This window comes from Chiloscyllium punctatum, chromosome 19 (genome assembly GCF_047496795.1).
Source record: "Chiloscyllium punctatum isolate Juve2018m chromosome 19, sChiPun1.3, whole genome shotgun sequence".
Lineage (NCBI taxonomy): Eukaryota > Metazoa > Chordata > Chondrichthyes > Orectolobiformes > Hemiscylliidae > Chiloscyllium > Chiloscyllium punctatum.
The window spans coordinates 60,545,433-60,571,126 of NC_092757.1; the positions used below are offsets into that span (position 1 = coordinate 60,545,433).

Sequence of the window (25,694 nt, forward strand, 5' to 3'; positions counted from 1 at the left end):
GCTTTGAAAAGGTGGATGCTAGAAAATTGTTTCTGTTAGGCGAGGAGACTAGGACCCGTGGACACAGTCTTAGAATTAGAGGGGGTCATTTCAGAACGGAAATGCGGAGACATTTCTTCAGCCAGAGAGTGGTGGGCCTGTGGAATTCATTGCCACGGAGTGCAGTGGAAGCCGGGACGCTAAATGTCTTCAAGGCCGAGATTGATAGGTTCTTGTTGTCTAGAGGAATTAAGGGCTACGGGGAGAACGCTGGCAAGTGGAGCTGAAATGCGCATCAGCCATGATTGAATGGCGGAGTGGACTCGATGGGCCGAATGGCCTTACTTCCACTCCTATGTCTTATGGTCTTATGGTCTTATATCAACAAATATAACTTTGAGATCGGATTCCCGGCCTGATTACAGCTGGTGAGCATTCAGAGGAGTTGCTCCTACTATGGACAGAAAATACTGTGGAAGTTGGAACTTTTGAACAGCACAACATGATGGAATAGCCAGTCTGTCATATCCTACTCCTTGGATTGATGGCTTTCTTGGATTATTTGCAGCAACAGCCAGTCATTTATAATAACAATGAATTATTCAGAGTTAACACTTTCCTATATTATACAGGCCCTACAACTTTTAAAGGTGTTTATTTCTACATGGGAACGTGCAAGATTGAGAGCTGGGAAAGATCCCAGACATTGAGAAAGTCAAGACTGGGACATACTAGTCACTGAAAACTTTATTCATTTAAGAATTTTATTGACTATTAGAGCTGGAATAATTAGCTGCAACAAATTGATTAATAAACAGTGCAGTCTTTAATATAGAAATAGAGTAGTGAGACTTTTGAGTAGTGAGTAAATTGGTGAGAGAGATATCCTAGTGACACGATGTTACTTAGCAAGGGATGACTAACTACATTGACGGTGTAACAGATATGCTCAAGTTTGCATCCTCTGGATCTAACAAATGAAAGCAATGTGTGATTTCCAGAAAAAATTTGGTTGTAGATCACACTTCAGTTAGAAGGTGACATGTTGAACAAAGAACCAGTTGAGATGAAAGTAAAGGACAAGGTGTCCTTTATCCTGGAGTGGAGTGGATGGGGAAGAGCAAGAGAGAGCAAGAGCACAAAAGGGAGAGCAACAGTATGAGAGAGAGAGCGAAAGATGAGAGACAGTGTACGCGAAAAAGAGCCTGAGAGAGTAAAAGCGCGAGAGTGAGCAAGAGTCTTAGATATGCCTGGGAAATGTTACAAGCTTGCTGAGGGCCCAACCTGACTTGGGGGGGCGGTGGAGAGAGGAATCTATGACTGACATCTTTCCACTAGATATAAGCAGTCCTTTGGTTTTAACTTTGGCTTAAACAGTCTTGAATCTTCACTACAGCTCTTATTTACCTTCTGTCCTTATGTCATCAACCAAGTGGAGAATGGGTAGGTTGCACATTAGGGACATTCCAGTCACAGCATGAATTATGCAAAACCATTTTTTCTCTTCCACTCGTGGGCCAGTTCAATCTGTTTCTCTTTGCCAGTTTGCATAATTCCCTTTTGAACTTCCCATCAGCTATTTACACCCAATGCTGCATCATTGCTTTATTTATCCTACACATACTTCTGTTCCTTGTGAATTCATTTTGACCACCTTCCATCCTCTACCTAAGCACGCTAAAAATCAGTTTTCTATGCATGTGGTTGTTACATCCCATCCTCTTGCTCTGTTCCTTGCCAAACGCTCATCTTCATATTATGTCCTCCAACTGAGGGATTCTTAAAGCATTTGTTTTCATGCTCTGCACATGTACTGTTGATCCTCTGTGTGTTTCCTATTTTTGAACTGAAAAGATCCCATAAAGCACCTCATGCTTTAAAGGTATGTTTGAGTCTGAACCTCACAGGAGCATCTCCTTCTTCAACAAGATGTCACAAGTATGGAAAATTTACAGTGTGTACCAAAAGCTTATAGGAGAAATACACGGGTTATAACAGATTTCAAACTAAAGGCCAGAACTGCTAGTAGAGCGAGTACTGCTCATACCTAAGAAATTCTGTAATACTTTCAAATGTGCACTGTCTCTATCATACCTTACTCTCAAATAGAATCAAATCTTAGATTTTGAGAACCAAGTAGTCATTGAGTCTGAAGACTTTTCATTGCCACATTGTATGCATTTAAACACAAATCTTAGGCTGGCAGATTGTATCCTGTAACATGTACGATGCAACTATTGCATGTCTCCCTTCAGAAAAGAACAAGTGTTATTAGGGCACAATTCAGAACCTAAATTTGAATTGTCACTGTGATAGTAACAGCAAAGAATCCTGAGTGGTCATGAATGCGGGAACACAAGTATTCGCAGACGCAAACCAAAGTTAAGTTACATGACTGGACTGAAGTTTTAACAGAAAACTAACAGCCAAGACTGCTACAAATTGGAGGGCACTGCTCTCACCCGAGTCCGGTTCTGCTTGCATTTGATTCTCACCGCCAGGATCATGACAACAACTGAGAAAGCCACAATCAGAGTCATGAGGATCCCCACATCGTAGGCTGGCTGAAGAGGAGAGAAACGGAGATTACTGATTGGGTCTTCGAGGCAATTCTATCTTCTGGCGTAATAATGGCTCAGTCAAAACATGACAAGCAGAAGAGACCTAATTAAGTGAACAAAATCTAAAAAGCGACATTAAACATTTTAGGTTCTTTTTGAAGAATAAAGCTCTGATGGAAGTGATAACTGTTGTGTGCAAGAGAGTGGGGAAAAGAGGTACAAACACTCAGTTCTGGGTACTACAGGAACGTGAACATTACCTGGTGTGCAAGGCTGGGGCTGAAGAAATTTTCAAAGGAACCACAACTCTTGTAATTTTCCCTCATGGGACAAGAAGTCATTTGTTAGTAGATGGGTGGATGACAAATATCAGAGGAATAATTCAGACAGCTATGATAGGATATCAGCGTTACATTACTGGAGAAGGCACAGTCAGGGAACCATTTCCAAGAACACTTTGCAGACTGGATGTGTCACAGAAGTATCAAAAGGTAATTCCCAGCAGTTACTAGCTGTCTGTGACTCACTCCCCATTACTTGTACATTTGCAGCTTGATAGATTTGCTGTGTAAGAGAAATGAAGCAATATGTGTGGTGTATAGCTGAGCCTTGCAAGTCTCATCTTGTACAATGGAAAGTAGCGAGTTATATTGAACTGCCCGAGGGCTGTTCACAGGAAAGAAAAGAGATACATTTCATGCTTGTAGCAGTTAAAGCCCATTTTCCTATACCTAGTTACTGGAATGTGACCCACAACTCAGTTACCTACAATATCGTCTTCAATGGTCAGAATTTGTATATACTTCTGTGTTTCAGCTTTCAACTCCCTCCCAGGCCCCATTTGACACATGCAATTCATAGCACTCAATAACCAGAGGAATACTGCTGCTTTTCAGAGGGAAAAGAAGGTTCACATACTTTTGATTCTGGACATAGGGAATTTAAGATACAAGGAAAGATTATGGATGTTGCGCTTGTTTTCTTTTGGAAAAGGAACGTTCAGCTGACCTAAACAAAGTTTTTCAAATAATGGGAATTAACACAATTGCTCCAGTTACATTGGTCACTGTGATGAATGGTTTACATTTCATTTCAGGTCAAAAACATTTCTACAGGGTTTCACAAGTGGTGAAGAGGAAGGGAGCAATGATGAAGGAAGATTTAGGAGAAACAAATAAAGACAATCGTTTTGGTTGGAGGGAGAGAGTTGGCAAAGAGGCAAAATTTTTAAGGGCTAGAACTTCAGAATGCAGATGGAAGAATGCTGAAGGAACTTAATGACTCAAAGAATAATAGGGGAAACAAGGTACAGGGAAAGGGTATTAAGGCAGGTGGTATAAAATGGTTAGAGAGACAATTAAATGTATTTCTGGTGGGGAAAGGTGGGATTGATTTTTGGGAAGTGATAAACTTTGTTTTTGCAACTCTGTAGGAATGAGAACATCATTCAGGATTAATCTGCGCAGAGACAGGTTGATGTACTATGGGAAGTTATTGATTTTTTTAATATAGAGGACCCATACATTTCAGATTCCCTGTAAGAAAGTATTTCACGCTTTTAGTGACTGACATTCAAGACTTCAGATATGATCTGACTTCCTCATAACGAGGCCACACAATAGGAAGTTAAAACACACTTAAAAATATTCCAAAGTTGACAAATGGTGGATGGACTGAGTTGTCAAATCATGTTTTTCTTCTCCCACCTACTTAACATGTGACCTGTGAGTCCATCCAATCCAACCAATATGGTTGGGATCATAATTTTCTTGAATTATCCCAACTTTGGAATATTTTAACTTGTCAATGCTTTGAAAGTGAGAGAATGTAATTGTAAGCTTGATGGGGATCAGTATTATTCTAATGAATAAATGAAGGCTTCAGGAAATGCTCTTAGCTCAATGAATAGAGAAGGGTTTTTGTTTACCTTAAAGTGCTCTCAGCCCATAGTCACATTTCCTACCTCAGTCTCATTTCCAGATTTAGTGAGAATGTTTTAGATTTTCTAATGAAAAACATATACAATGGAGAATTATTTTGAGGCTGTCTTACAGACAGACCCCAGGAAACATCCATCCACAGGTTAGTTACACTATAATTAGCTTGATGAAACCATATCTGTCTCAGACTCTTTCGAACAAAGCGTTCACAAAGGTTTATAAACAGGTTACGCAGATAGCCTCTCATCCTCCTGCTCACTTGGTGGCCCAGCTTTAGGACCTCTGTGAAAATAGTTGAAAATTAATTCTGAATAAGTTACCTAAAAATGTTTTGCAAGTATTACTCTAGGTAACTATTTAATGAGAGGCAAGTATTGGCAGCTAAATATGAGAGTATTATGAACCTATTGCTAATTAGACATTGTGCCAAAAATGATGAAATAGCAGGAGGCTGAGTGGGTCCCCAAACTGAATGTAGTTCTGTGCAAGTGTTGGGTTGCTATGAAGGGCTTAATATCTTACACAAATCTCTAGTTAATGAGAATATATCCACTGACTTTTCAAGTGTTCAGCTAAGCTTGAGATATGCATTTCTGACATATCACTTACCCGACCCAGTCTGTCACTCTTGACATGAATCCTGACTATTGCTTCACCGTTGGTGTTGATGACCTTCATCAGTTGGGTAGCATCATGACCTTGGATCAGGATAACTGGACAAGGCAAAAGATCCTCTTGATTCTGTTTCAGCTACCAAGAGGGAGAGAAAAGCCACGTAAAGGAGCGTCCTTTTGGAGGATTAATTAATGATCTTGTATTCAGCAACACTCATAGGAATGTAACTTATAACTTGAAAATTTTTACCAATACAGAATTAACAAAGGCTGTCTACAACTTGAGGCTTTACATTGCTTAATGTGTACACCAACCAGTGGCAAGGATACAAAAGATATGCAAGTTTACAAATTCCAAAGGGTCTCAACACTCAGGGCTAAATGATATAAAAACACAGATGGATTACAAATTGGCATAGACTCATTTTCACAGTAACAGATTTACCCATGTTTCTTAGAGAGAAAAACAAGACAACAGAGACTACAACGATTCCATTAACAGTCAATATTCTGGGCAAACTCTGTCTGTCTGTCCCCATGAAACTGAACACGCAACTCATCAAGGCAGCATGAGAGAAACTGAGTTCCACAGCACTGATTAGATTAGATTCTCTACAGCATGGAAACAGGCCCTTTGGCCTAACAAGTCCACACCGACACACCGAAGAGTAACCCACCCAGACCCATTCCCCAACTTAGCTTGGCCGATTCACCTAACCTGCACATCTTTGGATTGTGGAAGGAAACCGGAGCACCCGGAGAAAACCCATGCAGACATGGGGAGAATGACCTTGAATATCCCATGTTACTTAGAATCTCTTGATTACCTCTCACAATCAAGTTTTAGTTTCCTTTTACATTCTAACACATTTAAAACATCCACAAACAATTTATACAAGGTCCTCAGTGATCTGTTATGATTTCCTTAATCAACTACTATGGTCTCACTCTGCACATTTTTTTGTTTCCTTTTACAAAGATTTGACATGTATCCATTATTTCCAACTGTTAACATTCATTGCATCCTCCATGGTATACTCTTGATCTTAGCTTCAAAGCTCACTTTAATAAGCCCATTGGTGACCCACTCCACTTCTATAGGTGCCCCTCATTTCTTTGTGGTAGTTTTACAATCCTAAGCTTGTGCTGGATTTCACTTAAATTATTCTGTGCTTTCATCATCAATTTTTAAAGAGAAAATTCTAAGCAACTTGTCCACTTGAGGGAAGGCTTCAGTTTAGAGAAAAATGGAGATTGATCCCACTTTTTAATAATACAGAAAGAGTAACCAAATTATTAACATTTATAGAATGTCAATACAAAGGTTTAAACTCTTCAAGCCTTTTCACTGTGCACTCTAATTAACTACATTACCACAGAAGGACATTGAGCATATGATTCCAATGGGGTTAAAACAATTTGGTCAGTGTCTTCAGAAAGATAGGTTTGCTTGAACACAGAAAAGCAGGGTAAATAATTTGTGGGCAAATGCTTTTTTCCTTAAAAAAAGGATTTTTGTGTTGCTTTCCCATTTGTTAATACTTGATTGCTCAGTACAACAAAAGTCCTGAAGTCAGATTAACTTTAGTTTCTTATTTGGAAGACATATTCCTGCGTGAAGCTTAGAATAGATTTTACCACATTTACCACTCATTCACTGACTCACTTTAGTAGTTAGCGTGTGGGCTCTCAGCTCAAATGAATAAAGTAATTCCTCCATTCTTTTTATAAAACTGGAAATACATACGAATTACTCTTCTTTGCTTTAAATTCTTGACCCAACACAAACTTGTAATTAGTATCAATATCTTATCAACAAATCTAATTCTGTTTCTCTCTCATGTCTGGTTATATAAATGCAATACTCTCTGAGCGAGTTACATTTTTCTGTTCAATCAAACCACCTCTCATGATGCTAAAGTCACAGATTGGAGAAAGCTGCATTCTACTCACACATGTCCACCTATCAACGTTCAAAGCAATGGTCTTTGCCATTATTCCCTCATGCCCTCTCATAATTTTCCATTTTCTTACAATTACCCTTTTCAAAACGGAATCCAGCCTTGAATTGATGAGTGTGTCTTAGTGCTGTGTTCTGTGCTCAAGTCGTGAACAGTAGTACAGTTTTCAATGCACTTACATTAAGAGCCCCCAAAGTGCAATATTTGATGCTTTTGGACTTTTTGTTCAGTGGTAGACGTGCTCAGTCACTGCCTTCTTACCTCTATGGAGATTGAGAGCTTGATCTTCTTTCTGGACAGAGGCCACAATCTAGAATGATACTTCAGTGGCGTTTTTACTAAGTGCTGCTTTGTCAGAAATGTGGTCCTTCTAATCAAATATTAAACAGAGTATTTTTTTTTAATTTACTGGTTCATGGGATGTGGACACTGCTGGCATGTTACTTCCTATCCTAACTGCCCTTGAGGAGGTGGTGAGTCACTTTATTGAACCTCTGCAGTTCATCTGAAGAACTAGGAGCAGGAGTAGGCCCTCTGGCCCTTCAAGCCTGCTCCACCATTCAATAAGATCATGGCTGACCTTTTCGTGGCCTCAGCTCCACATACCTGCCCTCTCACCATAACCCTTAATTCCTTCATTGTTCATTATCTTAGTTTTAAAACCATTGTTCGGACTAGCGTCAACTACTACACTGGGCAGGGAATTCCACAGATTTACAAGCCTCTGGGTGAAGAAGTTCCTTCTCAATTCAGTCCTAAATCTTCTCCCCCTAATTTTGAAGCTATACCCTCTTGTCCTAGTTTCACCCACCAGTGGAAACATCCTCTCTACATCTATCTCATCTATTCCCTTCAGAACTTTACATGTTTCTATAAGATCTCTCCTCATTTTTCTAAATTCCAATGAAGATAACCCCAGACTACTCAGGTCTCCTCATAAGCCAATCCCCTCAATTCCAGAATCAACCGAGTGAATCTCTCCTGCACCCCCTCTAGTGCCAGTACATCCTTTCTCAAGTAAGGAGACCAAAACTGCACACAGTACTCCAGGTGTGGCCTCACCAGCACCCTATACATCTGCAACATAACCCCTCCGCTTTTAAACTCAATCCCTTTAGCAATGAATGATAAAATTCCATTTGACATCCTAATTAACTTTTGCACCTGCAGACCAACCTTCCGTGACTCACAAGAACACCAAAGTCCCTCTGCATAGCAGCATGCTGCAACTTTTTAACCATTCAAGTAATAGTCCTTTTTACTGTTATTCCTATCAAAATGGATGACATCACATTTATTAAGATTGTATTCCATCTGCCAAACCTTTGCCCACTCACTTAAAATATCTATGTTCCTCTGTAAAGTTTCACATTCCTCTGCACACTTTGCTCTGCCACTCATCTTAGTGTCATCTGCAAATGTTGACACACTACATGCGATCCCAAACTCCAAATAATCTATATAAATTGTGAATAATTGCAGTCCCAATACTGCTGAGGCAGGCCACTAGTTACTGATTGCCAACCAGAATAGCACTCATTTATCCCCACTCTTTGCTTCCTGTTAGTCAACCAATCCTCGATCCTCTAATACTTTACCCATAATGTCATGCATCTTTATCTTATGCAGCATCCTCTTGTGCGGCACCTTCTCGAAGACCTTTTGGAAATCTAGGTACACCACATCCACTGGGTCCCTGTTGTCCACCATGTTCGTAATGTCTTCACAGAATTTCAAAAGATTCATGAACCAAGCTGTGTCTGCCAATGGGACGATTTCTATCTACATGCTTTGTTATTTTTTTCCTTGTTAATAGGCTCAAGCATCTTCCCCACAACAGAAATTAAGCTATCTGGTTTATAATTCCCCATCTTTTGTCTACTGCCCTTTTTAAACAGTGGAATTCCCATAGAGTTATTAAGTAGAAAATCCTGAATTTTGACCCAACTACAATGAAGCAAAATATTTCCAAATCAGAGTCATGTATGGTTTGGTTGGAATTTGCAGGTGGTGATGTCCCCACGTGTCTTCTGCCTTTATCCTTTGAAGTTGGTATGGGTTGTGGCTTTGAGAGGTGCTATTGAAAGTAAAATCTTACAGGGATTTGCAGTATATCTTCAAAATAGCATGCACTGTAGCCTAGATGCACTGGTGATGATATCAGGGAGTGTTTAATATGACGGATAGGATGCCAATCAAAGGGGTTAAACTCATCCTGGATACTGCTGCTATTATTACTTTTATGCCTCCATGAACAGATAGGATCCATGATAAAACTAAGGTCCTGTCTTCCCTGTTTTGGTGGCTCAATGATGTTGTAGTGTCTGAAGAATAACAGGTTGTGTGTCCCCTGAATTAGCCACATTCTTCATTTGTTTCACCTGTGACTGGTTTTTGGATCTTGTAGTTAAAACTAGTTGCTGTGGATGTCCATCTCCACAGAAGTCAATGCTTGCCTGGAAATAAAAATGGTTTCAATAAAAGTTCCCGAAGAATTTGAGATATTGTCTGCTCAGTGACAAATTGGATGACTAGGATGCTTAGAAAGGTGTGCACTTACATCACACTTCTAGTGAGAGGTGACAATCTGCTGCTTTTGTTGAGTTGTAGAAAAATAGACTTTAACAAAAGATCATATTTTCCCCAAATTATTCCCAGGTTGTGCAGTCTGGTGGTTGGTGTTAATGACAGAGGTTTTGAATACTTGTCTTACCTGACCCGCAGCACTTGCATCATCTGTTACATCAAAAATCACTGCTGTGGCACCTCTCTGAATAGCAAACTTGGCCTAAAGGAGACAATGACAAAAGTTGTGAAAATATACATAACACGTTCTACTCCACAAAACTGTTAAACCAAAAGCTTCCTTATTTGTGATTGTTATACAAAGTTAGGAGCTCTTGATTGGTTTCTAGATAAGGATGGAAATATGACCAGAGATATATCTGAATTTCTCTGCCTTGCACTCTTCAGAAGTGACAAAATAGGATACAGTGCCTTTGTCTGAGAGAGTAATCACCACAATAATGAAGGTACAAACATCAGATCAAATGGCAGACAAACAAGAGTCATGGCACCATGTGAGGGAAACAGTAATTGAGTGTCATGATGGGTTTCTGAGTAATTAGGTTGCTAAATACATCATAGTTATCTTCGGTGGTTTGTACTCGAGATTTCTTAAAAAAAATAATTGTTGCAAATTCCCACACAAATCTTTTGTCCCAATTTTGAATTTTATAAGGTTCACATGCTCCTGAGTTTAATTGAATCCCCAGATTCCTCATTAACTCTTTAATCTGTAAAGGTCCAAGCACCAAATGTTTCTAAAGTTCAAATGTACTCTGATGTGCTAATGCTGAAGTGCAAACTACTGTATATTGAGACATCCAGGTACAGTAACTGAAAACCAAGAATTCAGCAGGTGGCGCTGATTATTCAACTAGAGCATCTGCAGAAAAACATAGCTACTTCCCTCGATCCATGTGTAGTCACCCAAGATTCAACTTTGTATGGTTTTTAGTTACATCTTTTAATTTATTTTTAGCAAAGCAACCTTTTCTTGGCTGAGACACAACATATTGAGGGCAAAATTTCACAGATCTTCAACTCTCCAAAGTAATATAATCTGTTCTAATCTTCACAGGACAGCTGAAGAACAAACCGAAAAGCCAACTTTTGGCTTTCTCTTAAGTGTGATGGTTTTGAACTATAACGAGTGTAAACTGATGCTGACTGTTGTTCAATCTACAAATGAGAAGAAGTGACTGATAAATATTACTTAGCCAATAGTACAATGAGTCTAGTAAGTCTGAAGCTTTATACTGATCCAGTCAGTTTCTCTCTTTCCTTTATGTATTGTACCTTAAAATGACCACATTTCTCAGCATTTATTCAACTTCCTGAGTTTACCCAACATAGATCCACACTGTAAGGAATGGGATACTTTAAAACAACGAGACTCAATTTTGTTCCAATGGTGCATGAATGGTCTGAAGGCAACACAGTGCATGACCAGCAGGATGGTGCTTTGACAGGGACTGGAATGGTACCAGCAAATCCATTTGCAATGGATGAGTTTCAGCAAGCACAGGTGATACTTCAAAACATCTGGAGTGATGAGATTCCATCCTCTGGACATACAAGACATAACTTAAAAATTGCCAAATAAAACTTTCCTCAGTGGTAATCAGGTCTCAGAATGCCACAGGGCTGCAATCTAATAATTTAATATTAACTGAGACACTTTGGTGTCTGTGAATGTAATGTTTGTACATAATAGTTAATTGTAATCAATGTCTGCTGGATTCTTCCCTATCACAATATCCTTGACCAGTTTCTTATGTTACAGAAGATAACATAAGCATCGTTGCATCAGTTTAAAAAGACACCGCTGAAGGCAGGCTCACACTATTTACAGCTCCCATGATATTGTATTACATCTTTTCTCTTTCACTCTCAAAGGGCTCCAATATTTTCATGACAGATGTTTGGAAAATTAATTATGGACTTTAATGTTAGGCAACAGACAATTTGGACAAAGGGACAGTTTTTTGTCCTTCATTGGAATCAGTTTGAGAACATACAGCCACACAGACCTGTAGATATTGGTACAAAGTTTTAAGTGTTTTCATTATCTATGATTTGGACTTTATTTATGGATGGGTATGGAGACACTTTTACTGAGTAACAACTAATCAAATATTTATGCAATTGGATTTTACAGATCAAGCGATCGATGATTCTGAGAAAAGAACTATGAAAATCCTACTTGCTATTTGCAAGCTTCAGCTGAGACCAATGCTTAGAGACCACAGTGACCTCTATTTATGTTTCTGGCTCATGCAAGTCAGGAGAGGTACTTAAAAATAACCAGAAGGAGATTTGCTCGGAATCATAAATATTAATCAGGGCAACTGAAGTACCAGAGTCAGGAAGCATGAGACTGATAGACACAGTGATCAAGAGCTTCTGTGAACTATTTTGCCAGATTAGATTTAGATTTACATCACAAGTCCACACCGACCCGTCGAAGCGCAACCCACCCATATCCCTACGTTTACCCCTTACCTAACACTACGGGCAATTTAGCATGGCCAATTCACCTGACCTGCATATCTTTGGACTGTGGGAGGAAACCGGAGCACCCAGAGGAAACCCACGCAGACACAGGGAGAACATGCAAACTCCACACAGTCAGTCGCCTGAGGCGGGAATTGAACCCGGGTCTCCGGCGCTGTGAGGCAGCAGTGCTAACCACTGTGCCACTGTGCTGCCCACAAGTTTGAGTTTGAGTGACAACATTGGTTGAAAAGCAGATTAAATCAACATTTTCCCCTGGGAAATTCAAGAAAGCAATTTAAAATTCATCTTCCACCAGCAAATCCGCCCACCTACCCGAACTCTTCAAAGTAGTAGGGAGCTGCAGAGTCGAAGCTACTGAACTCGGGAATGTGTAAGTCATGCAGGAATGACCAATGACTCAACAACTATCAAAGTAACTACCGATCAGCTTTACCCGGTTGAGACACAGCCCTTTGGCCTCGGAGGATAAAAGGAGTGTTAACTGGTGCCACCTCACCCAGCCAAGTGCTCACTCACAGGGAGCAACATGATTTGTGCTTGACTTGCTGGAGGCACAAATCAGGAAGCAAAAGATAAACAATGTCGGTTGAAAATGTAATCTTTAAAAACGCATTACAAAGTAATCATTTGCAGGAAAAGAAATATGCTCAATGTTTCAGGCAGTGACAGAGGCTGGTCACTTTTTATGAACTGGTGAATTTTGACAAAGGGCTCCTGTGATAGTGTATTACATCTTTTTTCTTTCAGATGTCAATAAGCCGACAATGCTCTGACCAGCATTTACTATTTTAAAACCTGGGTCTCGTGCTGCAGCTTCTTGATGTTTGTTGTTGGGGTAATCGTACACATGTTACTAAAAGGTCAAGGCCTCTCCACTCCAGTTGAAAGTATGGCATCTCAAGGGAGGTGGTCACCTGGAGCACTGCTCCTCTGCAAACACGCTACAGCACATCTCAGCCTTTGATCCCATTGCTTAAGCTTCTCCTTTCACATTAAACATTTATTTACTCTGAACACCTGACCCTCAGGGCCTTTCTCCTATTGTGTTTGCTGGCTTGCTTTAGAAAGCAGTTCAGCTCAAAGTCACAGCAAATGCTTCCCAGAAATGACTTATCAAAATGGCTAAAGTCCAACAAATGGAGATAACAGAAATGGACAAAATCTGACTTTACAAAGGTACAGGCGCAATTCATTGTTCATACTGTACCATTTGAACATTAACAAAATAATGTTAATTATTGAGGCTTGTTTTGTGAGTTCAAGAAACACTTTGCATTTCTGAAACCCAGCGTCACCCTTGGGCACTCAACTCAGATATAATTAGTTTCAGATGCCACTTTCAAAGTGCTGGGATGTTCCAGTGCTCAAATCCTATGGGAATTCATCCCATTTGCTTTCTTCATTTGTACCCTGTTCAATTTAGTGGATCTGGAAGTTTGGTAAAATGGTTTCTTTGCTGTTGTCTTATCAGCTGATGAATCTCAAATCACAGCACAACGATTATATATAATCAGCAACAAGATATAGTTACTAACATATGGACATGTGGATTTAAAATTCTAGACACAGCCCTCAAGATTCCATTAAGTGAACTTATGTGGGTCATGAAAGTATAATTTTTGAATACCTTGCTCAAATGTAGCAGCTCAGTTTCCTAAAATCACCATTCTATGGTCTCAGTGAGGTCCCCTGTTAACACTAAGTAAAATGAAGATTTCTGCTTTGGTCCATTCCTAGGTGTGTACAGCATGTGACTGCCCAAGTTTATCACATTGAACAAGCCAGATTTTCATCCTATTGGTCAGGGTTGGAACTGAATGCAAGTTCCAGAAGTGAAATGCACAGCATCATTTATTTCCTCCCACTCCCAGGATTACATTTGTCCTGGTCCAACTCAACAGCTGATGACGTGCACTTGATGTATGAAAATTAACTTGCTTTGCTTTTTCCTTTCGCTGATGATCAAGTGCTAAAAGGCGATGGAAGCAAAGTTTTCACAAAGAAAAGCAGTAAGTTGTGGATGACTGGGTACCAGTTGGTAAGCAGCCTTTGATGATCTGAGCAACTGTAGAGGGGAAGAGGTGATTGCACAACTGGAAGCCGGTTGATAACATATCTGAAGATAAAGAATCCAACTCTGATGAAGGCATATGGTGGCCATCCCGATAAGATGGTTAAGACTATCAACGGAAGTGAACTTTATTATTGCTATCTCGAGCACTTCCCTCAGAATTTTTAACTTCTGCCCTTTGCTTTGGTTTATGTTTAACTAATGATGACAAGAAAGGATCATAGTCTTTGTTGACCTCACTGTGTTGGTCGTTATGGGTTACTCGTGACTGCAGACTATAATTAACATTTACATAAGACTGAGGCAACAGTCAACTCCAATGAACTAGCAGCACAGGTGAATAGTGCAGAGACCCGGAAGGAAAAGTTTCTACCATTATTAAATCTACTTTTTAAAAACAAAATTTAAAAGTCATAGACTGTAACATATCTGTAAGAGCAGTATGGGTGCTTGGCTTTAAAGTAAGAATGGGGCTTATCTACAATAATTAAAGGAGCTGGAACATAGCCAGTGCTGATCCTTTTGGCTTCTCTTCAAAGAATAGTTGCAGCTTTACTACAGGTTGAACTATGTTTACTCAGTGCAGCCAACCCTCCAAACCCCTGAGTGAAGCAGAGGGAACGGCAGAGAATCGGTGCAGTTAATGAGTGGCAGAGAATGAGCAGCAGGCTTCAGTGCACTGTTTTGGGGACCAGTGTAAAGCCAGTGACTGCTGCAGCATGAACCAGTGAACTGGAGGGACAGATATGCAGAAAATGACTGATAGAGTTACGCAGTAGTTTCTTTAGGGCTCACTAAACGAACAAGTATGGATCAGTCAATTAATTTGATGGTTCCTTAACTCTGAGTTCCTTTGCCTCACAAAAACTTACTGATTCCTAGCTTTTCCACATTTAATTGACTTACACTGTGTGTAAAATCCCTCCCACCCACAGGTCTGTGTGTGTGTGTGTGTGTGTGTGTGTGTGTGTGTGTGTCTGGGGTGGGTGAGAGTGTGTGTGTGTGTGTGTGGGGTGGGTGAGAGTGTGTGTGTGGGGCTGGGGTGTCTGTGTGTGTGTGTGTGTGTGTGGTGTAGAGTGTGTCTTGTGGGAGGGCGCTGTGGAGGAGAGTGCGCATGTGTGGTGAGGAAGCTGTGCGTATGGGGAGGGAAGGCATATGTGTGTGGTAGGATGTGTGTGGTGCATGTGCATGTCAAGGGGGTGCAGGGAGAAACAAGTGGATGGCGGAAGAATGCATGTAATCGGGGGGACAGCACCTGTCTGGCACGCGCAGAGGGAGAGCATGTGTATGGGAGGAGTGCGTGTGTGTTTGTTTGGGGGAAGCATGTGAAAGAGTGTGCACATGGGAGGGGGTTTGAGCGCGTGTGTGGCGGGAAGCATGCGTGCGTCCGTGTGTGTGGGGAGGAGTGAATGTGTGTATTTGAGGGGGGGCGGGGCGGGGAGAGTGCTGTGGGAGTGTGGGAGGAGCGCACGCACTTGTGTGTGTGTGTGGAGGGGGGAGTGCGCCTGTGTGAGAGCATACGTGTAGGGGGAGCGCACAAGCGCGTGGGGGGGAATGTGTGGGTGTGTGGGGGGAGCGCATGTATTTTTTGGGGGAGTGGGGGAGTGTGTGGTGGTGTGGGTGGAGGAGTGCAGCTGTGCGTGTGTGGGGGGAATTTGCGAGAGAAAGCACGTATAGGTGTGGGGGTAAGCGCATGTAAGTGTGAGGGGAAGCGCATGTGTGTGTGAAGGTACGAGGGAAAGCACGCGTAGGTGTGAGTGGGGTGGGGAGGTGGGGGGTGGGGGGGCGGGGAGAGAAGTAGATGCCACATGGGTGGGGTGGGTACTTGTGTGTTGTGGGGTGGGGAGCATGGGTGTGTGTGGGGGCAGGGGAGGCATGTGTCGGGGGAGAGAGCATGTTGGGGAGCAGGGCGTGTGTGGAGGAGCATATATGTGTGCGCGCGTTTGTGGGGTGGAGTGCGTGCACACGTAGGGGAGTTAGCGCATGTGGGTGTGGGGGAAGAACGTGTGCGAGAGAGAGAGAGTGGGGAGGGGAAGGCGCGTCTGGGGGGTGCATGGGAGGCAGCAGGCATGTGTGTGTGTGTGTCTGTGTGTGTGTGTCTGTGGGGGGGAGAGGACGTGCGTGTGGGGGAAGGAGTGAGTGTGTATAGGGGGAGGGCTTGTGTGTGTGGGGGGGGGAGGGCGTGTTTGTGTGGGGGGGGGAGGGCGTGTTTGTGTGGGGGGGGAGGGCGTGTTTGTGTGGGGGGGGAGGGCGTGTGTGGGGGGGAGGAAGGGCGTGTGTGGGGGGGAGGAAGGGCGTGTGTGGGGGGGAGGAAGGGCGTGTGTGGGGGGGAGGAAGGGCGTGTGTGGGGGGGAGGAAGGGCGTGTGTGGGGGGGAGGAAGGGCGTGTGTGGGGGGGAGGAAGGGCGTGTGTGGGGGGGAGGAAGGGCGTGTGTGGGGGGGAGGAAGGGCGTGTGTGGGGGGGAGGAAGGGCGTGTGTGGGGGGGAGGAAGGGCGTGTGTGGGGGGGAGGAAGGGCGTGTGTGGGGGGGAGGAAGGGCGTGTGTGGGGGGGAGGAAGGGCGTGTGTGGGGGGGAGGAAGGGCGTGTGTGGGGGGGAGGAAGGGCGTGTGTGGGGGGGAGGAAGGGCGTGTGTGGGGGGGAGGAAGGGCGTGTGTGGGGGGGAGGAAGGGCGTGTGTGGGGGGGAGGAAGGGCGTGTGTGGGGGGGAGGAAGGGCGTGTGTGGGGGGGAGGAAGGGCGTGTGTGGGGGGGAGGAAGGGCGTGTGTGGGGGGGAGGAAGGGCGTGTGTGGGGGGGAGGAAGGGCGTGTGTGGGGGGGAGGAAGGGCGTGTGTGGGGGGGGAGGAAGGGCGTGTGTGGGGGGGAGGAAGGGCGTGTGTGGGGGGGAGGAAGGGCGTGTGTGGGGGGGAGGAAGGGCGTGTGTGGGGGGGAGGAAGGGCGTGTGTGGGGGGGAGGAAGGGCGTGTGTGGGGGGGAGGAAGGGCGTGTGTGGGGGGGAGGAAGGGCGTGTGTGGGGGGGAGGAAGGGCGTGTGTGGGGGGGAGGAAGGGCGTGTGTGGGGGGGAGGAAGGGCGTGTGTGGGGGGGAGGAAGGGCGTGTGTGGGGGGGAGGAAGGGCGTGTGTGGGGGGGAGGAAGGGCGTGTGTGGGGGGGAGGAAGGGCGTGTGTGGGGGGGAGGAAGGGCGTGTGTGGGGGGGAGGAAGGGCGTGTGTGGGGGGGAGGAAGGGCGTGTGTGGGGGGGAGGAAGGGCGTGTGTGGGGGGGAGGAAGGGCGTGTGTGGGGGGGAGGAAGGGCGTGTGTGGGGGGGAGGAAGGGCGTGTGTGGGGGGGAGGAAGGGCGTGTGTGGGGGGGAGGAAGGGCGTGTGTGGGGGGGAGGAAGGGCGTGTGTGGGGGGGAGGAAGGGCGTGTGTGGGGGGGAGGAAGGGCGTGTGTGGGGGGGAGGAAGGGCGTGTGTGGGGGGGAGGAAGGGCGTGTGTGGGGGGGAGGAAGGGCGTGTGTGGGGGGGAGGAAGGGCGTGTGTGGGGGGGAGGATGGGCGTGTGTGGGGGGGAGGAAGGGCGTGTGTGGGGGGGAGGAAGGGCGTGTGTGGGGGGGAGGAAGGGCGTGTGTGGGGGGGGAGGAAGGGCGTGTGTGGGGGGGGAGGAAGGGCGTGTGTGGGGGGGAGGAAGGGCGTGTGTGGGGGGGAGGAAGGGCGTGTGTGGGGGGGAGGAAGGGCGTGTGTGGGGGGGAGGAAGGGCGTGTGTGGGGGGGAGGAAGGGCGTGTGTGGGGGGGAGGAAGGGCGTGTGTGGGGGGGAGGAAGGGCGTGTGTGGGGGGGAGGAAGGGCGTGTGTGGGGGGGGAGGAAGGGCGTGTGTGGGGGGGGAGGGCGTGTGTGGGGGGGGGGAGGGCGTGGGGGGAGGGCGTGTGGGGGGGGGGAGGGCGTGTGTGGGGGGGAGGGCCTGTGTGGGGGGGGAGGGCGTGTGTGGGGGGGAGGGCGTGTGTGGGGGGGAGGGCGTGTGTGGGGGGGGCGTGCGTGTGTGTGTGGGGCGTGCGTGTGGACGGGGGAGGGCGTGCGTGTGGACGGGGGAGGGCGTGCGTGTGGACGGGGAGGGCGTGCGTGTGGACGGGGGAGGGCGTGCGTGTGGACGGGGGAGGGCGTGCGTGTGGACGGGGGAGGGCGTGCGTGTGGACGGGGGAGGGCGTGCGTGCGTGTGGACGGGGGAGGGCGTGCGTGTGGACGGGGGAGGGCGTGCGTGTGGACGGGGGAGGGCGTGCGTGTGGACGGGGGAGGGCGTGCGTGTGGACGGGGGAGGGCGTGCGTGTGGACGGGGGAGGGCGTGCGTGTGGACGGGGGAGGGCGTGCGTGTGGACGGGGGAGGGCGTGCGTGTGGACGGGGGAGGGCGTGCGTGTGGACGGGGGAGGGCGTGCGTGTGGACGGGGGAGGGCGTGCGTGTGGGGGGGGGAGGGCGTGCGTGTGGGGGGGCGGGCGTTTGTGTGTGTGGGGGTGGCGTGCGTGTGGCATGCGGGCGTGCGCGCGCGTGTGGGGGGGGGGAGATGGCGTGCGTGAGGAGGGGAGGGCGTGCGTGGGGGGGCGGAAGGGCGTGTGTGTGTGTGTGTGTGTGAGGACGTGTGTGTGTGTGTGTGTGTGTGTGTGTGTGTGAGGACGTGTGTGTGTGTGTGTGTGTGTGTGTGTGTGTGTGTGTGTGTGTGTGTGTGTGTGTGTGTGTGTGTGGGCATGTGTGTGGGGGGGGGGGAAGAGCGTGTGCATGTGTGGGGGAAGGGCGTGTGCATGTGCAAGAGGGCATGTGTGTGGGGGGGAGGGCGTGCGTGTGTGGGTGTGGGGGAGGGCATGAGTCTGTGTGAGAGAGAGGGGGAGTGTGTGGGGGGAGGGGGAGTGTGTTGGGGGGAGGGGGAGTGTGTGGGGGGGGGGAAGGGCGTGTGCGTGGAGGGAGAGTGCGCGTGTGTGGGTGGAAGACGTGTGTGTGGGGGGAGGGTGTGCGTGTGGGTGGAGGGAGTGTGCGCGCGTGAGGGTGGAAGGCGTGTGTAGGGGGGAGGGAGCATGTGGAGGGGAGGGTGTGTGTGGGGGGAGGGCGTGTGGGGGGGGGAGGGCGTGTGGGGGGGGAGGGAGGGCGTGTGGGGGGGGAGGGCGTGTGGGGGGGAGGGCGTGTGGGGGGGAGGGCGTGTGGGGGGGGAGGGCGTGTGGGGGGGGGAGAGGGCGTGTGGGGGGGGAGAGGGCGTGTGGGGGGGGAGGGCGTGTGGGGGGGGAGGGCGTGTGCGGGGGGGAGGGCGTGTGGGGGGGGGAGAGGGCGTGTGTGGGGGGAGGGCGTGTGTGGGGGGGAGGGCGTGTGGGGGGGGAAGGGCGTGTGGTGGGGGAAGGGTGTGTGGGGGGAAGGGCGTGTGGGGGGGAAGGGCGTGTGGGGGGGGAAGGGCGTGTGGGGGGGGAAGGGCGTGTGGGGGGGAAGGGCGTGTGGGGGGGAAGGGCGTGTGGGGGGGGGAGGGCGTGTGGGGGGGGGAGGGTGTGTGGGGGGGGTGGGCGTGTGGGGGGGGGGAGGGCGTGGGGGGGGAGGGCGTGTGGGGGGGGAGGGCGTGTGGTGGGGGGAGGGCGTGTGGGGGGGGGAGGGCGTGTGGGGGGGCGGAGGGCGTGTGGGGGGGAAGGGCGTGTGGGGGGGGAGGGCGTGTGGGGGGGAGGGCGTGTGGGGGGGGAGGGCGTGTGGGGGGGGAGGGCGTGTGGGGGGGGAAGGGCGTGTGGGGGGGGAAGGGCGTGTGGGGGGGGGAAGGGCGTGTGGGGGGGGGAAGGGCGTGTGGGGGGGGAAGGGCGTGTGGGGGGGGGGAAGGGCGTGTGGGGGGGGGGGGAGGGCGTGTGGGGGGGAAGGGCGTGTGGGGGGGGAAGGGCGTGTGGGGGGGGGAAGGGCGTGTGGGGGGGGGAAGGGCGTGTGGGGGGGGAAGGGCGTGTGGGGGGGGAAGGGCGTGTGGGGGGGGAAGGGCGTGTGGGGGGGAAGGGCCTGTGGGGGGGGAAGGGCGTGTGGGGGGGGAAGGGCGTGGGGGGGGGGAAGGGCGTGTGGGGGGGGGAAGGGCGTGTGGGGGGGGGAAGGGCGTGTGGGGGGGGGAAGGGCGTGTGGGGGGGGGAAGGGCGTGTGGGGGGGGGAAGGGCGTGTGGGGGGGGGAAGGGCGTGTGGGGGGGGGAAGGGCGTGTGGGGGGGGGAAGGGCGTGTGGGGGGGGGAAGGGCGTGTGGGGGGGGGGAAGGGCGTGTGGGGGGGGGGAAGGGCGTGTGGGGGGGGGGAAGGGTGTGTGGGGGGGAGGGCGTGTCGGGGGGGGGAGGGCGTGTGGGGGGGGAGGGCGTGTGGGGGGAAGGGCGTGTGTGTGTGTGTTTGTGTGTGTGGGAGGGGGTAGGGCGTGAGTGGGGGGGGGGGGAGGGCATGTGTTTATGTGGGGGGAGGGCATGTGTGTGCGCGTGTGTGTGTGGGAGGGGGTAGGGCGTGTGTGGGGGGGGGAGGGCATGTGTTTATGTGGGGGGAGGGCATGTGTGTGCGCGTGCGTGGCGGGGAGGGCGTGTGTGTGGGAGGAGACTCTGGGCGTGTGTGGGGGGGGAGGGAGTGAGTGTGTGTGTGTGGGGGGAGGGCGTGTGCACGTGTGGGGGGTGGGGACGTGTGTGCGTGTGTCTGGGGGGAGGGCGTGTGTGTGTGTGGGGGGGGGGGAGAGGACGCGTGAGAGTGGGGGGGTGAAGGGCGCGTGTGTGTGGGGGGAAAGGCGTGTGTGTGGGGTGAGGGCATGTGTGTGGGGGGGGGGGAGAGAGGGTGTGTGTGTGTGTGTGTGTGAGGGGGTGGAGGGCGTCTGTGTGTGGGAGGGGTGGAGGGCATGTGTGTGGGGTGAGGGCATGTGTATGGGGGGGTGGAGGGTGTGTGTGTGTGTGAGGGGGTGGAGGGTGTGTGTGTGTGTGTGTGTGAGGGGGTGGAGGGCGTGTGTGGGGGGGGAGGGAGGGCGTGTGTGGGGGGGGAGGGAGGGCGTGTGTGGGGGGGGGAGGGAGGGCGTGTGTGGGGGTGTGGGGGGAGGGCATGTGTGTGGGTATGGGGGGAGGGGTAGGGCGTGTGTGTCTGTGGGGGGCGGGAAGGGCGTGTGTGTGTGTGTGTGTGTGTGTGTGTGTGTGTTTATGGGGGTGGAAGGGCGTGTGTGTGTGTGTGTGTGTGTGGGAGAGGGCGTGTGTGGGGGGGTTGGGAGGGTGTGTGCGGGGGGGGAACAGCATTCGTGTGTGGGGGAAGAGCATTCGTGTGTGGGGGGGAAGAGGGCATGAGCGTGTGGGGGAAGGGCATGAGTGTGGGGGGGGGGAAGAGGGCGTGTGTGCGTGTGGGAGAGTGCATGTGTTTGTGGGGGAGGGCGTGCATGTGGGGGGGAAGATGTGCGTGCGTGGGGGGAGGGAGGGCATGTGTGGGGGGGGGAGGGCGTGTGTGTGTGTAGGGGAGGGCATGTGTGTGTAGGGGAGGGCGTGTGTGTGTGGTGGTGGGAGGGCGTGCGTGTGTGGGGGGAGGGAGGGCATGTGTGTGTGGGGGGAGGGCGTATGTGTGTGGGGGGGGAAGAGGGCGTGTGGGTGTGTGGGGGGGGGGAGTGTGTGTGTGTGTCTGGGCATGTGTGTGGGGGTGTGAGCCTGTGTGTGGGCGTGTGCGGGCGTGTGAGAGGGGGAGGGTGTGTGTGTAAGGGGAGGGAGCATGTATGTGTGGGAGGGAGGGTGTGTGTATGTGTGTGGCATTGAGTGCGTGGGAGGGGAATTGCATATGGAGTGAGAGTCCATGTGGGTGTGTGTGCGTGAGTGTATGTGGGGGAGTATGTTGTGGTGGGGAAGGTGTGCCTGTTTTTGAGGGGGGATGCATGTGCGGCGAGTATCTGGCGGAGGCGGGCAGCAGGGCTGGTAGTGTGCCTGCGTGTCTGTGTTTGGGGAAGTGGCAGGTGTGTGGTGGTCCAGAGAAGCTGAAACCATCCATATTTTCACCATCTTGTGTGTAATTTGGCTACCTGATATCATCCCTCAAAAGCACTGGTCTAATTTTGAAGCTATGCTCCTTTGTTACAAGATAAAAATATTAAGAAATAGGAAAACATAAAGCCCCTTGAGCCTGCTCCATCATTTTATGCTTTTATGGCTGAGCTTCTGCCTCAAATTCACTTTCCCCTATTTGTTGATTCCTTGAGACACCAGAAGTCCATCTGTATCTGCCTTGAACATATTCAGTGAGAAAGCATCCACAACAGTCTAACCCTGGTCCTTACTTAATAGTAGCGTGTGTCTGTTTTAATGCTACTCCCCTCACATTGGGGGAAACGTATTTGCATCACATTGTTTTCACACAGGAGAAGTGACTACAGTGCATATAAAGCTGCTGCGCACACTCAGGGAGTGTGCCTTGTTCTAAATACATAGCTACAATGCCCCGTTTATCTAACTCCTGCTCCTAACACAGAGACAGCATCCAGGATTTATTGATCAAAATCCTTTCCCTATGCACAAAGACAACATCTGGTCTATCTAATCCTGCTCCTTGCACACATTTGGTCCCATTTTAAAGCAAAATTTCAACTTGTCTTGCTACCTTCAAGATTTTGAGCACATATTCCCTTCATGTCTGAGTGCCTCCATCGCTTTCAAACTTGGATCATTTAGTTTATATTGCCCCACCACACTGTCCCTATGAAAATGCACCACTTCACACTCATCTGCAATTAAATTTCAAATGTTAAGTGTCTGTTTATTGATATGTTTCAATCCTCCTGAAGTCTGAACTTGTCCTCCACATTAACATATTTCCTCATGCTATCTGCCAACTTTGAAAAACAGTTGTTCATCTTAAAATTTTTTGCCCATTAGCCAATTTCACACCCAAGTGCCCCTTGGCCCCGTTATACCAATAATCCTCAATTTGGCTAACAAGCCTATTTTGTGGTACTGAGCTATATGCTTTTTGAAAGTCCATATATACAAGTAGCACAATACTCTCTCAACGTTCACCATTACTAAAAACTCAATCAAATCAATAGAACACAACTTGCATTTAACAAATCAGTGCTTCTTTTCATTTCTGAACAGTATTGGCACACAAGTATCAACTAATTCTACTTCTAATTATTATCTCAAAGCTTCCCCAGCTCTGATCTTTAATTGCTCATTTATCTCTCAGCTCTTTTCTGAAAGGGGATATAACATTTGCACCCTTCAGTCATATTATCTCCCCGAGAATTAAGGAATAGAAGGTCATAACCAGATTTTCTGTTGCCTCCACCCAAATTTCTCTCCACTTATTTTTCGAGCAACCTAGATTCTAATGTTTTCAATCTGGAATGAATTAATTTCACACCTGCAGCTATGCATATTAGACATGTCTTGGCTAAGGAAGATGCTGCCCAAGTACTCATTTAGCATCTCATTGATGGTCTGCTGCTCCACATTTGGACCCTGATCAGTACTACCTTTCTTTTGATGACTGGTTGCCATAACATGTTCACAAGGTATAGTTGTGATGTAAAGAGGGATGCACACAGGGAGGCACGAAATTAGGAATGCAGAAAAAGAGTTTCAGACGACAAGGCAACTGTACGTGAATTGTAATTCAGTGTGAATGAAGATAATTAGCAGAGGAATAAGGTACTGAAGGAAAAGTATACCCATATTAATAGAATGAGAATACTGCCAACAAAAATAATAATTTGAAATAGTTAGTGAAGTGGCAGATCTCGAGGGATTGAGATCGGACAGAAGTACCTATTTTTGGGAGAAATAAAATTCAAAGGAGTTGGAGATGATCAAGACTCGTGTTACAGCCACTGATTTAGATGCTGCACAGGAACGTGGAACCTGGCAGCAACTATGGTGAAATGTTTTGGAAGTATACACTGTGTGTCCTTGGCTGTGTGCAGTGTTGTACAAATATCTTTTAATGCCAGAATGCATTGTTTTAATTTCACAATGCATTTCCTCACTCCAATGTTACGGTTGCACTGACTGAAATCACAGTCGCAATCACGGAAGTTTGAAATGCAGCTGGACTGTACTTCACAACATTGAACACATCTCTCATCAGAGTGGGAAGATTGTGGAGTGCGCCTGCAATTTCCTCTACCTGTCAACTTTCAGTTGCAAGCCATCTGTAAGGGGCTCACTTTAGTTCTTCCCTGAGGGTGAAGTGGACAGCCCAAGGTGGCCATCAAACAACAGTCTAATAATTGATTTTGGCTGAAGTGGGGAAGGTTTCAGAGATAAGGCAAAAGGAAGACACATATTTCAAAATACTTGTTCACAATTGCATCTTCCATCCCTCAGAAATGAACTAGAAATTCAATGTCAAGTGATGAGCCAATGGATAAGCCTTGAAGGAGATCAGGATGCAAGTTACCCATGGTAGTTTATGTTAAAAGAGCAGCTTTTGAGTACATTCCTGAATTGTAACAGAAATAAGACAAGGGCAGGATCAGACAAGTCGGGGGGGGAGGGAGAAAAACACATACAAAAGAATTCTTTGTAAGGATTTCAAAAGTGATGTGATTTAACGGCACTGATTGAAACTGAATGAAAGGACAAATGCCTTAAAAAAAACTGAACAGAAACACATTCACAGGGGCTGCTAGGAAAACCAGAAGAATTTGGTTTAATACCACAACACTTTGTTCTATTAAAAGCAGATATTTTAAATCTGGAAGAACTAATTAGCAAAATAGTCTTCAGTAATCGCACAAAGCATGCAATCAGAATTTTTCCATTCTTTCTTCAAATCTCGTCATCACATTGAATTTCTTTGAAAATGGAGATGAGAAAATTAACTTGTCTTTGGTGTCCAACCATATGAACGTGTATCTCAGTGACTGGTATTCACATGATCTGGTGCCTTCTAAATATGGTCTAGAAAACAGGAATGGTGTGTACATGACCCATTAACCATTTTTTTTGTTGTTACACATCAATTCCTGCTAGGATCCAAATCACCACTGGTACATACTTCACTCATATGAGGAGAGACTTAACAAACAATCAAGGTATTTTTCAATGTATAATTTCAGTTACATCACACTGCAAACTTTTGCTATAAATTCTGTGTCTTACAATTGTGTCCTCCACAACCACCGAAAGCTAGTATGCTTCCAATTAAACCTGTTAAACTAGAACCTGGTGTTGTGTGATTTTTAACTGGAAGCCATGACAGTCAGCACCAAATTAGTCATGTGACCCTGACCACATTTCCCTCTCTCGTGCCAATCAATTTACAGAGATCAACATTAAAACTACACTGAAATGCTTTTAGACCATAACACATGGCAGCAGAATTAGGCCCTTTGGCCTGCTCTGGCATCTGATCATGGCTGATATGTTTCTCAACACTGTTCTCCTGCCTTCTTCCTATAACCTTTGATCTCGTTACAAATCATGAACCAAGCTAACTCTGTCTTAAATACACTCAATGTCTTGGCCTCCACAGCTTTCTGTGGCAGTGAATTTCATATTTGAACCACCCTCTGGCTGAAGAAATTCCATCTCC

General features: G+C 48.0%; 1 protein-coding gene across 2 annotated transcripts in view; it reads right to left on the bottom strand.

The window, feature by feature from the left end:
* rnf43 (ring finger protein 43) overlaps nt 1-25,694 on the bottom strand; it is a 196,119-nt gene that overhangs the window by 10,703 nt on the left and 159,722 nt on the right. The window contains exons 3-5 of one of the 2 annotated variants that reach the window (XM_072589510.1): nt 9,769-9,843; nt 5,090-5,230; nt 2,442-2,543 (exon numbers count right to left, since the gene is read on the bottom strand). In XM_072589510.1, coding sequence (XP_072445611.1) covers nt 2,442-2,543; nt 5,090-5,230; nt 9,769-9,843 — 318 coding nt within the window. The remainder of the gene's footprint in view (nt 1-2,441; nt 2,544-5,089; nt 5,231-9,768; nt 9,844-25,694) is intronic. The other variant, XM_072589512.1, reaches the window with a different exon arrangement.